Below are 16578 nucleotides of genomic sequence, written 5' to 3'. Positions count from 1 at the left end.
GTATTTTTACGAAAACATTACCAACTTCAACTATGGAAAACAGCATTTGTGACTAACTAGCTTCCCGGTAATTCGTATCTACATGGACTTGAAATTAACTCACTCATCGTGAACCCTCGATAAGATATCAAGGAGGTTCCAGACTAGAAAGAAAATTTTATATTTTTTCTAAGTTTGTGAAATTTCTGTTTATAAATCATTGTTTGTAATAATTTTTATTGTAAATTGTATTTTTGTGTGTATATTAAAATGTATTTGTGTTAAAAACCAAAATGTTGCGTATCAATCTTGTTGGCATATATCATAAATTGACTAATATATCAGCATATATTTAAATACTAAATCCAAAGTACAATTTAATTACTAAATTTAAATTATCAGCTAACTCGGCTTCGGACTATTTGAAATTCTAATACGTAACAAATATTACATTTATTACCCACTAAGATATCAAATTTTCTAGCATGGAAATTATACACCATAAGACCTGATGTATTATAATTAACTGACATAAACTACATCTTAAATATCACTTTGTATGTTGTAATCAGTCAGAAGAACTTTAAGGTATAGACTGAGAGAAAGTCTTCATCAGCAGAAATGTACAAGAAAAAAAGTGTAAGTTAAATGTTATCAGACAATCTTCTTACATTTATTAGATGGGCCTATAAAAAATATGTTAAAATGACTTCCCATCTTATTGTGATCTAATATTATATCCATCTTATATATAATTCCATAAAGATACCTTATTTACTCATCACAATAGCAGGTAAGGCAACTATATCCTTCTAAAATTTAAATTATCAACTTTAAGATCTATATTTTTGGCTAAGACTGATAACGTAAGAAATATAGAGTTGAACCTACCTAACTGTTCTTCCTATTTCAGAAGCAACTTCATCATAATCATTAATAGCATTACAGCTTCCAAGATTTAGGTGTTCTAAGTGAGGACAGAACCTGCAAAATAAGGTAAAAGTAATATCACTCTACTCTACAAACCTACTACATACTTAATAATTTTAGAAGCTCAAGTTTTTGTTTGTTTGTTTGTTGTTAAGCACAAAACTACACAATGGGCTATCTGTGCCCACCACAGGTATTAAGACCCAGTTTTTGCCTTTTTTAATCCTCATTATGTCCTAAATGACATTTAATTGTTCAATTTAGAAACATGAACATTTTTCAGGTAAATAAAAGAAACATTTTTTTTTTGTTAGAGACTATTTCAACTGCAGAGGTGGTTGATCACACTATACAAATCTATGGAAATAGTTTATGGAAAATATTTCATTAATACCATGATATGTATGTAAAAAGCCTTTCACTTGTACTATTAATTGTACTAAAGAAAGCTTCTGGATACAACTTGAAAAAAAAAAGGAATCAAATTACACCATGCTCTTTGAGAATATATACAGACACAATGCCACAAATATGCCAAGCTATTATTTATGCCATAGTTGGCCAGACAAAAGATTAGCATTAAAGAAATTTAAAGTCCTGTATAAATACCTACAAGTTAATTTTTATAGCAAATCAATGACTATTTTGTGTGAAAAGTACACAAAATTACAGCTGTTGTAAATGACATTGACAGGAGCCTTACAAATTGTGGCAGACAGAGTGAACTAATCTTGTCAGTTAAACAAGTAAGGTCAATGGATGCAATGAATTAACCTTACTAATCAAGACAAGTAAGCATAATACACCCAATTAAAATACTAGTCATTCATAATATCCTAAGCTTACGAAAAGCAAGTTAATTTGCTACATAGCTCCTAATATTTTCAAGTATTTCAGAATAACACAGGTTATCAAAAGTTTTCAAATCAAGATAAACAATAGAAAAACGTGTAACTTCCTACACACATTCTGAATATGTTATAAAACTAGCAACAATTTATTAAATCAAGCAGATCCTTTCCTTAACCACGATGATATTTATGATCCATTTTTTATGTCTTTTCAAATGATCCCTGACAGAAGATTATAACATATTAACCCAGTACTCTCAGTCACTAACTTAATGAAGTAGATCAACTTATATTTTTAACACAAAAACTTGTAGAAAACATAATGAGGGCTTCACAACTGTACTTCAAAAATTTAACTTACTACTTCTCTGAAATTTAGACTTAACTATCAAATGTGATTTATATGATTATATATATATATACATGACACAGATACTTGGTAAGGAATATGTATAAAATAAAGACACAATTTAAGTCATAAAGCATCTTAGAAAATCATACTCAAGTATTCTGTTAATGTAAAATATGTCACTTTTTATCATATGAAATTTCTGGAGTGGATCACTTTTCATAAAAGTTATGCAAAAGAACTATTTTTGTAATTTTTAAGTTAGTATTCTTGACTAAATATGATAAAGTTTCTAATCTGTACTGTACATCTGATGTAGAATGTTAACAAATGTTTACTACTTAGAACACATTGGTACTCCTTTCTGTGTTTATATGTATAAATTAGCTGCAGCATGAATGGACAATTCTTAATACTGATGCATGGTAAAAAACTTCAATTACTGTTCCTCACTAGAAAGCAAAATCCACATGCAATTACCATTTCTGATTCACATTACAATTAGTAAGCACTTAGGAGTACAGTGAGGTGTTTCTTCTGAACTGTATGCTCCTCTCTACTGTCAGGTACTTTTATTGCTGCAAGTATATGGTAAAGATAAAGAAACTGAACTTTCAAAATAGAATACCTTCAGAATGATTAAAGTAAAGAATCTAGTATTTGGCCAATCATAAATGGATGAAAAGTACAGATCACTCAGGATACATTAATAATAATCTAAAGAATAGTAGAATAATAATTAAGTTACTAATTATTTCTTAGTATCTTATGTTCGTATGAAAACATATGATAAATAATTTTGAAAAGAACAAGGATATTTATTAAAAATGCGAAGTGGCATTTTATAAAGTTTTAAAAATATACTTCTTACTCCTACCTTAGAATTGATATAATGGAATGTTTGTCAATAAATGTACGATAGAGATCCAACCACTGAAGTTCACAAATTCTCGCAATCTGTATAAAACCAAATTGATCCAAGGGACCTTGGCAACAATTTCTCAATTCTAAGCCTGAAAATAAGTTATTGTGTTAAACTGAATATAGATCAAGAATTCATTAACAATGGATCCCTAATATGAAACATGATTTAGATAAAAAGATAAGATAGTACTTATTTATTATATACTATGATGTATATAATTAGTTTATATTTTCCAAGACTTTCATAAAATTTAGAATTTCATCTTTATAATTTTACATTCAAAAATTTTAAAACATAAGTATAATGAATAGAGCATAGAAATTTGTTGTATAAGCTAACTGATAGCCCTATTAATCGATTATATTCAGTTAATTGATTGGTACAGTGTTGCCCAAACCATGGTAGGTATAAGCAAAAAACAAAGTTGGAGGTGGGTTTTGCATGACAGTTGCCTTCTCTCTTTTCAGCACTTCCCAATTAGCTCAATACATAGCTTTGTGCTTAACAGCAAACAAACATAATACAATATCCTCCCCAGTGGCTCAGAATGCTGAAAATCGAATTTTGATGCTTGTGGTTGGCACAACATAAATAGCCCACTGTTTAGCTTTCTGCTTAACAACAAACAAACATAACAGCAATATTTATATTACTTAAATAGTTAGATTAATTGAAAATAGTAATAACTATTTTTGTGATAGTCATTATAATCAGAATTTTGATTAAATGATTGCTGGAATAACCTAAAACAGTAATAATCATAAACACAAATTTCAATTAATCAACTTAATCAATTCACTGTTTTGAATGTTACACAAAGCTATATGAGGGGTATCTGTCCTAGCTATCCTTAACTTTGAAGTGATAAACTAGAGGGAAGGCAGCTAGTCAATACCACCCACCACTAATTCTTCAACTACTCTTTACCAACAAAAAGTGGGATTGATTGTCAATGTATAATCCCCCCACAGCTGAAAGGGCAAGCATGTTCGAGGGCGAGATTCGAACCCACAAACTTCAGAGTGTAAGTTGAGTGCCTGAACCATGCCAGACCCACTTTAATCATAATTTTGATTAATCAATGAGCTCCTGTGACCCTAATCTAAATAACTGCTGATCATAATTAATCAATTATACTGATTATTCAATTAAGTTGCCCAGCTCTAATTATGAAATAACAAGTTTCCAGTGTAAATAAAGAATTATATTTTCACAACTTTTGAGGATTATTGACACACAATTATAAACACAGACTGACAGTCTTGTTTAAAAAACATTGATACAGATAATCTATTAGCAAACTGCCCCTGATTATTAGCTGCTTTTCATCTTCAGCATTACTATTTACTTAAACATTTCAAAACTCCAAATGAGAGCTTATATTTTGAAGCTACATTAATGGTTATACTTAATATAATACCTAGTTACAATGAGAAGTAGTATTTTTCTTGTGATGAAAAATAAAAAAAAACACCTAGTAAATTATTATTTGACACAGTGTGGAAAAGTGAGTTTATAAACAGAAAAGTAATACTTAATGTGTGATACATTACCATTACCTAGGAAATGCTGAAAAAATGGAGATCTACCTTCTGAAATCACTCAGGTTATCAGGTTCCAAATGTTATTTCTTACTATCATGAATATATCTCCATAAGAAAAGGAACCTAATTAGAATAGTATAGTCCTTTATTTTCCTAACTAAGCATTTTCAGTGACTATGCTATAGTACCTACATGATCATATAAGTATTTTTCTGGACACCACTAAATAAAAGAAATTCCCCAATATTCTTCTTTTTTTTATATTAAAGACATGACACATTTATTAATATCACTGAGGATACCAATGACAAAGAAATATTATGTTACTTTTATATATTCTTCTTTGTATTTCTTTTTGGTGATTTTCTTTGCCTATTTAAGCAATTATTTAATTAGGTTGATAAGGCCTAATTTAAACCTGGCAAAATGGAGCAGTCTTATCCACAAAATGAAACTTGATCTGGTTGAGCACAAAATGATGTTGTAAGCCTACCTCATATTGTTCCACGAAAAACATTTCTTTTTCTATCTTACTGCAACTTCAAAATTTAAATGACATATAGAATAATAAAGAAAGATTTTCCCATACTTTTAGAAAAAAAATCAGAACTGTAATTGTGGCAGAAATTGTTCACAAACATCTTTTCTTCCAGCAACATATTACAAAGCTATGCTTTTATCACCTTATTGTGATCTCTCTATCAGTCTATACTGAAATGGATACCATTGATTTATGCAGTTGAAAAGAACAGAAAAATATCTATTATGACATGGTTAGATCACTAACCTACAACTTATTGAAACTGATACCTAGGCAATTACATCATATGATGACAACACAGGTTGAGAAAGTGATTGCTAAAAATTGATAAAATTACACTTATATTCATGTTCCAAGAACAAAATAGCACTAAAATCTTCAAAAGTATTATGCCTTTTCTCCTAGAAGTCTACAAGTGTCATATTACACTCAGAAAAAAATTCAACAAAATCACAAAAACTAATACATTCTGTTGGAGCTTGCTGAAATCAACCCCAAATAAAATACTTCAGATTGTTTTAACTTTTGTGTATAAAATCAAATAAATTACTTTTATATTGAATGACTTTTAATTAAAAAAATTTTTAATGTGTCGAAGAATGACTACAAGTTTATTTTTTATTAACAGGTCACTCAGTGTATTACACTGGCTTTTCACATTTCTTTTCATATATCTTGTGACTGGGCAAGCAGTCTTAATTTCATGACTGAATATCAGTCTGCACAACTTTTACAAAAATTTCACTGTTTTTCATGTCTCCAAAGATTCTTTAAAACAAAAATTATTTACTGTTTGTGTCCAGGCATTAGTGATTCTCTTTAAACTGGGACAATAAATATCAATAAGGTAGTAGCAAGAACACACCCATAAACACAACCAGTGACATGTATCGTGCTAGAATTTTTTCGTGATGATTCATGAAATTATTTGTGAGAAATATCTCAATATTTAACTATGTCCATGCATGAAATGTAGCCCTAAAAGAATTCCACAAGTAATTTATATCATAAAAGACATTCCTGGAAACACACCATGGTAACTAAGTAGAATTTGCTGCTTCCATCAAACTTTGAGGTAGTGGTGAAGGAAAAAACACTTGGTTTAAAACTTCTGGTATGAACTGTCAGAGGTCTCAAAACATGACCACAATTGTCAGCTAGATAAATTAAGCAACAATTAAACAAAATGAAGGAGGCTGTAAAATAAAAATTTTACTGATGAATTTGCCAGTGTTCAGCACCCACCCACCCCAATACATTAGATACTTCTTTTTTTCTCACAGCATAGAATTATTGCAAAAATGTGCAACTAGAAATTTTTAAAACATTCTAAAAAGTAGGTCACTGTGAGGTGCTACCTTAACAGATTAAAATTTAGTTTCAGGAATTTAGTAAAATAAAAATATTCTTATGAAATTATCTTTAACTTTGTAATAAAGTATAATATACTTAAGAATGTGACAATTAGATTGGTGACTAAACAGTGAATTAATGAAAAATTTAGTACCATTTTTCTGGTTCTCAATATTGGAAAAGGAAAGCATAAAAAAAGAGAGAGGCATATTTGATTTTTGAAAAAAAGTGATGACCCCACCATTAGAATGAGTCAAGAAATTGAAGAAACCACAGCTTCTTATGATAAAGACAATTCTTGAGAGAAAAAGTTGATACAAAGTGAAAGTACTTGTGCATTTGATTTGAGTGAACCAGATAATCAACACCAAGTGTGATAGTTTTGTTTGAAATGGGTCTCATACAGCTGCACATTTTGGCTTTCTCGAAGGTGACAAGAGAAATAAATTCACAAGTTATTACACATAATGATTTGTTAACAGAACAGATATACCAAGCCAATGGGTTCAACATTTAGCCATGTAGAATTGTTTTGTCTTTGCTGCAACACTTTTGGCATAGCTAAATTTTTACTTTTTTTTACAGAGGTAGTGATGATCTTCAACTGAATTTAAAGTATATATGTCTACTCTTTTGATTCAATTCATTGTTGGAAAGTATTACTACATGTTCTCCAGTTATTTATAAAATCAATGAGTGGCATGCAATGAGGAAATAAAATTGATAGTACCCATGCACTCTGACATCAGCTGGTTTCCTTACACAAGCTGGTAAAACAAAATCCTGTTCCAAAGCAAAAGCAATTGCTGCTAATTTGCCTAAATTTCAAAAAGAAAGGTCCACTGTTCAAAAGTGCTCAGGTTATAGGGTTTATATTTATTTCTGTCAATACTTCTTGAACCTATGTGTTTTTCTAACATCATGAATATTTGATGTGACTTGGAGTCCTATAGTTTTTTAACTTTACTGGAAGTAAAATTGGAAGGACAACTTAGCTAGAACTAGGTCTTGCTCAAGGTCAAATTATGTCTTGACTAGCAGTAGTAATGTTAATCTTTAAATTCAACTCTCTTTATAAAGAGTGAACTTTAGCAGAAATTGACTATTAGAACTGAAGTAATCTCACCATTCAATTTCAATATCAAGGCAACATTTTTAATTGTATCTTTTTGTATCAAGGTAATTTTAATAAGCATCCATGATTTTCTGTAAAGCTGTAGTTTCACCAGAACTTCATCAATGAAATTACTCTATACCCTGTTTATTATCTGTTTACTTTTTCTCATGCTTTTACAATGCCTTTCAGAATTTTTTGTCATGTTGTTTTATTTTGTACTTTAATTTTCACCACATTCTTTTGTTTTCCTTTGCAATTCTTTATACTATTGTTGGAAGATTTCAAAATGTTATCACTTTTTGCATGCATATACAATATGTCTCACCTATGTGGATTTTGTACATGCAAAATTAAAATTTTTTTCTGAGTTCTCATTTGGAACATTAGTAAATCTAGTTGAGGTCATGTGCTTAATTCAGTTTGAGGTGTTACTTTCTGAGCAGAATCTGGTCACAGAGCTTATCTACTTTTCATTGTGTAAAGGGGACTGTTTTAGGTTTGATATGGAGCAGAGATAACATTGGGTTCTTGTGATCCAATTTTCTGATTGGTCAACTACAGAGAGAAGGGGTCTCAAACAGTTTTTCTTAATCTTTGAGAAGAACACAAACTATGTCTGAGAGACCTAGGATGTGCTAATGAATTTTACCTTTGTTTTATTACAACTGTTATTGCTAATTGTGTGTGCATTTAGACATTTCAACTCAATTACTTGTACATGAAAGTTTAAGGTTTTTATTTTCTTTATAAATAAATGTAAATTATTTCTTTAATTTTTTATTTTTAATATTTCATTCTACTTTAAAATGCAACAGCTTATTCCTTAATGATCCACAATCCTTCAGCATACTAGATACTGTAACAGCTATATGTTGCAAAGATAGGTTAACTGTGTGCTAGATTTAACCTTGATTTACTACACACAACTTTGATTAGATTTTACAGACTAAAAGTTATTTTGATCAGTTAATCATGTTCCTCATACCTCTAGTTAAGTAATGAGCATTCATTGAGTTCGTTAACATTGACAGATTAAACATAATCTTGCAAAGAAATATAGAAATTATAGTTGTACAGAAATTTTTCTGTCACATAACTGATTTTAATCCCAGTACAACAACCAAATAGTTTCCACCTCCTCCCGAGTATCAAATACTACAAGTAATAAGATGTATCAGAGTCAAAATTCAAAAATAGACCTGCTTAAGTTCTGTATCATAACCATAAAGAACTACACTTACCTTAGGTGTATGTAGGTTACTGATAACATGAATCACTAAATTCACTTTTAACTCAAAAACATGAATTCTAATTGAACTTTCAGGGCTACATTTGTAATAATTGTTACTGAAACTACTATTTTGGACAATTCCAAGATATATAGCTCATGATTACAATATAACTGATGAATTACTACATATATGTAAAAATACCACTCACTACCTTGTACCTGGCCTTTAACAATTCAACTGAAAATTCTGAATCCCAAAAATTATAAAATATTTTTATTTCAAGCATTAAAGATAAGAAGTACATTCCTACAATTCTAGTATTTCAGTTTATAACCTACCTTGTAGCTTTGGACAGTATTCTGCAATGGCTCTAAGGCATTCATTATTCAAAAATGAACATTTTGAGACCTTGAGGAAAATTAACTCTTGCCCACATTTTTTGATAAACCTGCAAAAAATATAAACAGATCCTATATCTAATGACATCATAAAATATATAGCACCACAGTCCCTGGATTAGTTACAAAAAAAGAGAGAGAGAGTAAGACTTTAAAATATGGCGTAATCACATTCAGACATCACTATTCCCCTCACTATAAATAACAACAGAAACTAAATTTAGGCATGAGTAAATATATGTTTAACAGAATTGTATCCACTGGTGAACATATTAATTTTTCCTTAAATGTACATGTAGTACCAAAAGTTTCGGTTTATGTTCACTCTTACTTTTCATTAAGTAAAATTGCATTATTTTGTTCTTTAATACTTTTGTATGAAGTGACAAAGAACTATTTAAGGCAATCATTATTATATGACTGCCATAATAAATAGTTCTGTATTTTTAAGAATGTACAAAAGTTGTGTCATTTCCTAATATATAAAAATGTAACTCTTAAACATTTTATTGAGTAGTTAACTTATATACGAAAAATATCTGTGGGTTTAATATTTGTAAAGTTATTTTAAGCCACACTACAGACTTGCAGCTATAAATACTCATATATACTCTGCAAGACTGCATCAGTCTCTTTGGTAACCTAATGCCGGTATTACCAGCAGGTGGCAACAGATTGACCCCAATCACACTGTTTCAGAGCTCAGGGGATGTCAGCAAGACCACATCGGTCCCTTTGATGACCTGAGTGGTAGTGACTTTTTTCAATGTTTAGTTACAGGTTAGGTAATTTTAAGTAGAACTGCTGGTAAACCTGGCAACTTTTATTATAATTGAAAATTAAGTGTAATAAGTATTGTAAAATTGTGTAATAAATAAAAAACTTGTAAATTCACATACATATGCAGAATGAATAAAGAAAGAATTATATTTCTCATTTTCCAGGAGGAATTACATTTCTTCTATGTTTTAATTTTAAACATTTCATCACACTGTATGTTGATGGTAATATCTACAGTTAGAAAATGATAAATGAAAATCACCTTGCACTCAAACTATTAAGAGTTTGAGTGTAAATAACTACAATAAATACCATATTTTTAGTAACACTTTATTAAAATAATGTCATTCTTTGTGTACAAGATACTTATAATCTTTAACAAAAGTTTACTAGTTTTTGTGAGGATACAATAAGAAATCTCAAGAGTTACAGTACATATTGTTGCACAAGTGAAATCCCCATATGGCCCCCCAGGAATTGCAGGTGCCCATACCAAAAGGGTTAAATAAAGTCCAGAGGTACAGCTTTAAAGTAGATTTTTTTCTTTTTGCTTGAATTTATTACTACGCTTTGACCATTCATATGGCCATCATAAGATGACATTGTATACTGTGTGAAATATTGCTTTGGTCAGTATAATAATTATTATCTACTATCTAGCAAAACCACAGCCAAGGGAACGGGCTTGGAAAATGAACCAATTATTGATATAATAATAACATTATTACGGGATACGACAAGTCAACAAAGAGTTAAGTTGACAGATGGAAAAAAAATCTGATCACTTTTCCAGACAACCCATGTCTTGGGAAGGAAGGAACAGTCCGAAAATAAAATCACCGTGCCTCTGTGGGAAGCATCCAAGGTAAAAATCTCTTACAAGCAGGGAATAGAACTTATTGTGTCTTAAGAGAAAGATGACAAAGGGAATAGATGGCTAAAGATTTGAATGGAGGACATGTAAGAGCACTGAAAAGTAAACCAAGGTTCCAGTCTTGGAGAGGAACAGGATAAGGAGGACAACTGATTATAAAGGCTTGTAGGAGGTTCATAGAAAATGGAGAAGGAAAAGGAAAATGGTCATAGAAAAAACAAAAGGTTACTGAAAAAGTCACTGTGTAACCACAATCATAGAGGTGGATAGGTAAAAGAGAAAATCAGATGTGAAAGAGTCAGATGATTTAAAGGAAGAGAGAAGTGAATGAACAAGCATTAATGAAAAATCCACTTGCATTAATAAATTACAAAGATGGATAACTGACAAAAGTAAGAAAGAAAATGGGCTACTCTGTGAGAAAAAAAAACCTACTCATCCTGTGTGGATCCAGTCAAAAGGAAAAAGTTAGGATGACACATAGTGGTGAAAGATGTACGTACAAACCTGATACAAAAGAAACCATTCAAGATTTAAGAGGAAGAGACACCTGGGATGCCAAAAAGAGTCAGAAATACAATTCAGAAGACCAATGGGGAAAATACGAAGAACCTGGAAGGTGTATCATGAAATACAGACAGCAGTCTGAGAAGAAGTTGACAAGGAGGCATACACAGGATCCACAGACAGAGTTGAAGAGCCCAGGAATGGTGATGAAAAAGTGGAATATTGGTGTTTATGGGAGTCGCAAAGGCTTAGCTAAGAGAACTCACAGACGGAAACAAATCCACTGAAATACCAGAGAATGTAATGACCACTTTGTAAGAAGGATTAAGCCTGGGCAAGACAGCTGATCCACCACAAAGTTCAAAGCTCCCTGGATACAACAAGTCAACAATGAAATGTGGTGGTCATAGATCTAAAAATGAAACTAAAGCAATAAAACAGGTCCTGAAAGAAAATATCTCCCTATTGGTTGATGCAAGAATTGACAGCAAGGTAGTACAAATGGATCATGACAAGATATCCAGACAGAGGAGAGAAAAGATGATGGCATGCCCATTGAGCTAGTCTCCCCCAAAAGCAACAAAATATCTTGCATGGGAAGAGAAAGAGACATGAAAACTTCAGAAACCAGAAGTTCCATGTCTTGAAAATGAAAAAAAGAAGGTTTGGCTCATCATGCATGTGAGTTGAGAAAGACCCTTAAGTGGATCAGATACTGGGTGGGTATCAATACTGACTTGAAGGTTTTGACCAGCCAACCAAAATAAGACAACTCCCAAAGGAGAGAGGAGGACACAGCAGAAGATGCCTCTCTGGATGAGAGGGAAGGAGCCAATTGTCCATATAGTAGTGGAAATGCAGATCCAACAAATGCATCCTTTATGCGAAAGTCCTCAGGATCCAGCTGAAAACATATGGGACTATAACCAACTGACAAGAGATTGGTTCAAAGATGATAGATTTACAATACGTTGCCAATCCCCTGTCTTCTTGAGAACAATAAAAAGGCAGAAGTAAAACCCCCAGAATTGGGTTGAGGACTTGCTCTATTGCATTCATCTCCTAGAGGAAAGAATGCCTCCCCCAGAAAACAAAGAGGTAAGAGATCTGGTGGGGATGGGTGGAGAGATAATTATAAAAGGAGAAAGAGGAGGTTGAGAGTGTAAAAACAGAGAAAGTTCTCTGAGAGAGCACCTAAGTGAATCCAGAGTCTTCTGGAAAGGTAGTTGACAGCTGTATAAAGTGGGAGAGTTCAGCTTCCACCAGACCAGAACCTATGGGTAGATCCAGAAGCAAATCACCCTTGAGACCTGTGATGGCTGAGAGGGGGAATGCTAAAAAGTGGCAACAGGATGAGGGAAAGAGAGAGAAAGAAGAAGAAGATTCCTAGGCTGGAAGAAGAGACCCAACGGAACAAAGTTCAAGGAAAGAAAAAGGTTCTTGAAGTTGAGACACAAAAGAACCATCCTGAACATGAATGTCAGTGAGGGGGTGGAAAGTAAGAGAAAGGAAGTTCACGCAGCATGTTAGCCAGAAAATCAGCAAAAACTAGTGGAGTAAAAGGAAAAATGTCACATACCTGTGATATTAAAATGGCAAAAGATGAAGGTAGGGTTAACTAGTCCTCATCAAGGTGTGAATAATATGCAAAAGCAGGGGGTGGGAAGAGCTGGTCAAAAAAGTCTAAAGTGTACAGTATGCTCAGGAATCCTGGATTCAATATAAAGAAGGTAGAATTGCAGTAATATAGCTTCATCAGAATGTCTCCAGTCACCATTACTGAGTAATGTCTGAACCTCAGGTGTCAGAAACATAGAAACATAACAATACAAACTGGTAACTGAAAATTAAAAGTAATAAGAACAATGCAAAAATTATGTTATTCTTAATACAAAGCACAAGGAAAAGAATGAGCTATTGTTATAAAAAAAAAGTTTTATCCGAATGCTTGGTGCATGCACAAAACCTTTACAGCTGTAGTGTGAGGTATTAACAATTTGTTCTGTGGAGAGGTGAATAGCATTTTCTGAAATACTGTTTTTATGGTTTCACATCCACATCATACTTACTGGTAACAGGCTTGTGGCTGAGAAGTTAAAAATGCTTTTTTATTATTTTTAGAAAGAAAGGGTATGAAGTCTTTAGCTCTTAACTGGAAAATTGGGTTCATGATAGGGAGGAAGAAATTTTCAAAGATATTGACTTGGACCAGACTAGTATTTTAAAAGAAAATTTAAAAAATTTTTATAACTGTGTTAAGAGAAAATGTTTTTGATATATGTATTCACTAGTTTATGACTTTATTTTAACTTAATTTAACTCTCTTGCTATGGGCTCAGTTGGTTTGACCTAGTTCATGACCCCAAATTGACCTAGTTCATGACCCCAAATTGACCTAGAGGGTTTCATGCAATAACTTTTAATATGTTTTGTGTATTTTCATGAAATTTTGCAAGCTTTCACTAATTACTAAGTCATTTGTACATAAAAAATCAGAATTTTTCATGAAGTATTTTCACTAAACGTTTATCCATGAATATATGGAGTCAAAGTGTTGACTGCTCTGAGTGTAAAGTGATTTTCATGTTAAGATTAAAAATAGTTTTCTTCAACTGAAAAATTTCAAATTTACTTTTCGTAATATATAAAACCTACTAACGTTTACTGTCTGTAAAACGTTTTTTTATCTGTTATTTTTTCAACCCTAACTCTAAACAAGGTTGGTGAATTTGACCGACCTCTTAAAAAAATTTTTTTTAAATCTAAATTACCCTTTGTTTTCTTTCTAGAATGACTTCAAATTGTAACATGTTTATCCTAAAGTCTTAAATTTATAACAGTATACATCTGTTTCTACTTAAATTTTATTGTTTTATTGCCCTTTGAACCCTATCTAACTAATAATTCCACAATACATGTTGTAAATCACTCAGTGAATGTGGAGCTCCCATTACCATATGGAATAAAATAACATAATGCACAATCTATTCACGAGCATACCTCATGAATAATTTTTATTATTATTATTTTCCTTTACCTTTCCTAACCTAATAAGTTTCTAATTTTTATGTTTTAGCTACCTTTAGAATAATAAATAAAGAATATACATTAAAAACAAGAAATATAGAACTCACCCGGGTCTTCTTTCTCTTTTTTTTAATCTGTCAGTGTCATTGAAACTTAAGCCTGCTTTTTATATTAATGGTACAACTACATTACATAATTTCTTATTTAATTAAATAATAAACTTAAGAACACAAAATAATAACATGCAAAAAGCAAACAATTGCCTGTAACTATCATCATTTTTCTGGCATTCTAACTATGCAGTAAGAGCATTTAAAAATTCAGCTAAGCTAGTCAACATAATTCCCATGAGAATAACTTTGAAACTGAATCATGAAATATACAATTCTTTGTACATATAATATACTCTGTACATACAAGTAATATAATAAAAAGTTTGATAGATTAAAACTTAGGCTTTTTATTGCTTATAAATAATACAATATAAAACATCAGAGAAAACTATTGGCATTTTGTGAAAGAGAGGATATGACAGGTAGGTGTGGCAAATGAGTCTGATTTTCTTTTCTAGTTTATGGCTTCATAAACAAAGATGCCATAGGATATAAAAATTATGCATCACCTGAATAATATCTATATTGTAATGAGTAATTTATGTTAAGCTTTGTACTTCTTGGAAGGGTGATAAATAAATTAGAGAAGAGGGAAAACGTAAAGAACAAATGTTACAATTCTCAAACTATGGGAGATTGAGGATTTTTTAAAATAATTCCTTATAAAATATTGAAATTTGATTTATTAGCTATTTTTGATGCCAAGATTATTCATATACAATGATAATAATAAGGTAGTTTAATCAAATTTTGAATAAAAACTTGTGATATGTGCACTTTGACCAACCCATAGTGAGAAAGTTAAGCTATAAGATTGACCACGTAATATGGTTTTGCATGAATGTTCTGTTCTCAAGCTTCCCGTCCCTGTATCCTGACAGTTATTATCAGAACAAGCATTTATCCCAATTTTATAAAAAGTCTTAAAATTATTGTAATCTTTAGAAATTTTGAGCTGTCCTGACTCCCTAGCAAACAATTATATTAACTAATATCGCTTTTGAACTTTTAAAGTTCATGACTTTTAGATACAGTCCTTGATTAAACAACTTAACCCTAGATATCAGCTAATGACAGCAGCAGGCTTTTTTTTTGACATTTTATGACACATTTTGAAAGTCTGTATATGATGAATCATAATTCAACTGCCAAGACAGTAATTTCTGGTAATCATCTCCTTAGACCACATCAGATGCCATGACACTAAAACGTGCACAAACAAAAGGAAAAACTTTATTGAAACAGGCTCCAATAGCCAATTTGAACAAATAAATAAAGTTACATCGATTGAATAGTACTAACTCAAATGAAATATCATATAAACTGAAAATATTTTTAAAAAAGCCAGAAATAAAAGTGCACACAAATCAAAATAGGACTGAATATGACACAAAATATAACATAGTGTAAGTTACCTCAAAATAACTAACTGCTGGACTACTACATTTAACACCCAATTCACAAGAAATGATAATTTTTAAATATTTTTACCCGCTTTTGAAAATTGGTTTAAAGCACTTTTATATTCTGTTTGTTTGTTGTGTTGAATTTCACACAAAGCTACTTGGGGTCTATCTGTATTAGCTGGCCCTAATTTATAAGTGATAGAGGGAAAGCAGCTAGTCAATACTGCCAACTGTTAGACTACTCTAACAAAATAGTGGGACTGACTTTCACATTATAATGCCATTGACCAGGGTTCAGAAGGTGATACAAAATTCCCTGACTAAAAGTCAGTTTTCCATCACCAATAAATTTGAATCAAACTGGCAAAAACCAAGATATTATTGTCTATATAAATAAATATTTGAGACTAAAACATAGTTTAACCTGAATAAATATTAACAATCACACTAAATCATGTGTTCCAATAACATGGAATAAAAATTAAAGTTGCCCTTCATATACCTTCCCTTACAGTATATTGAACTTTGAGTTTGATATTTTTTACCATAATGGTCAGGATGTCAACACTCACGTATCTGATAAGCACCATAATGAGAATAGGGATAAAATAAGGTGGCTTCAGATGTGCGAGTCAAAGGAATGGAACTATCT

At 31.3% G+C, this 16578-nt stretch overlaps 1 protein-coding gene across 1 annotated transcript in view; it reads right to left on the bottom strand.

Annotated features, from left to right (window-relative positions):
* Nucleotides 1-16578, bottom strand: part of LOC106478620 (F-box/LRR-repeat protein 4-like) — a 142110-nt gene that overhangs the window by 36048 nt on the left and 89484 nt on the right. The window contains 3 exon segments of the mRNA XM_022382246.1: nt 871-963; nt 2987-3122; nt 9160-9269. Coding sequence (XP_022237954.1) covers nt 871-963; nt 2987-3122; nt 9160-9269 — 339 coding nt within the window.

The sequence above is a fragment of the Limulus polyphemus genome, unplaced genomic scaffold, assembly GCF_000517525.1.
Source record: "Limulus polyphemus unplaced genomic scaffold, Limulus_polyphemus-2.1.2 Scaffold233, whole genome shotgun sequence".
NCBI lineage: Eukaryota > Metazoa > Arthropoda > Merostomata > Xiphosura > Limulidae > Limulus > Limulus polyphemus.
This window is presented reverse-complemented; position numbering and strand designations above follow the sequence as displayed.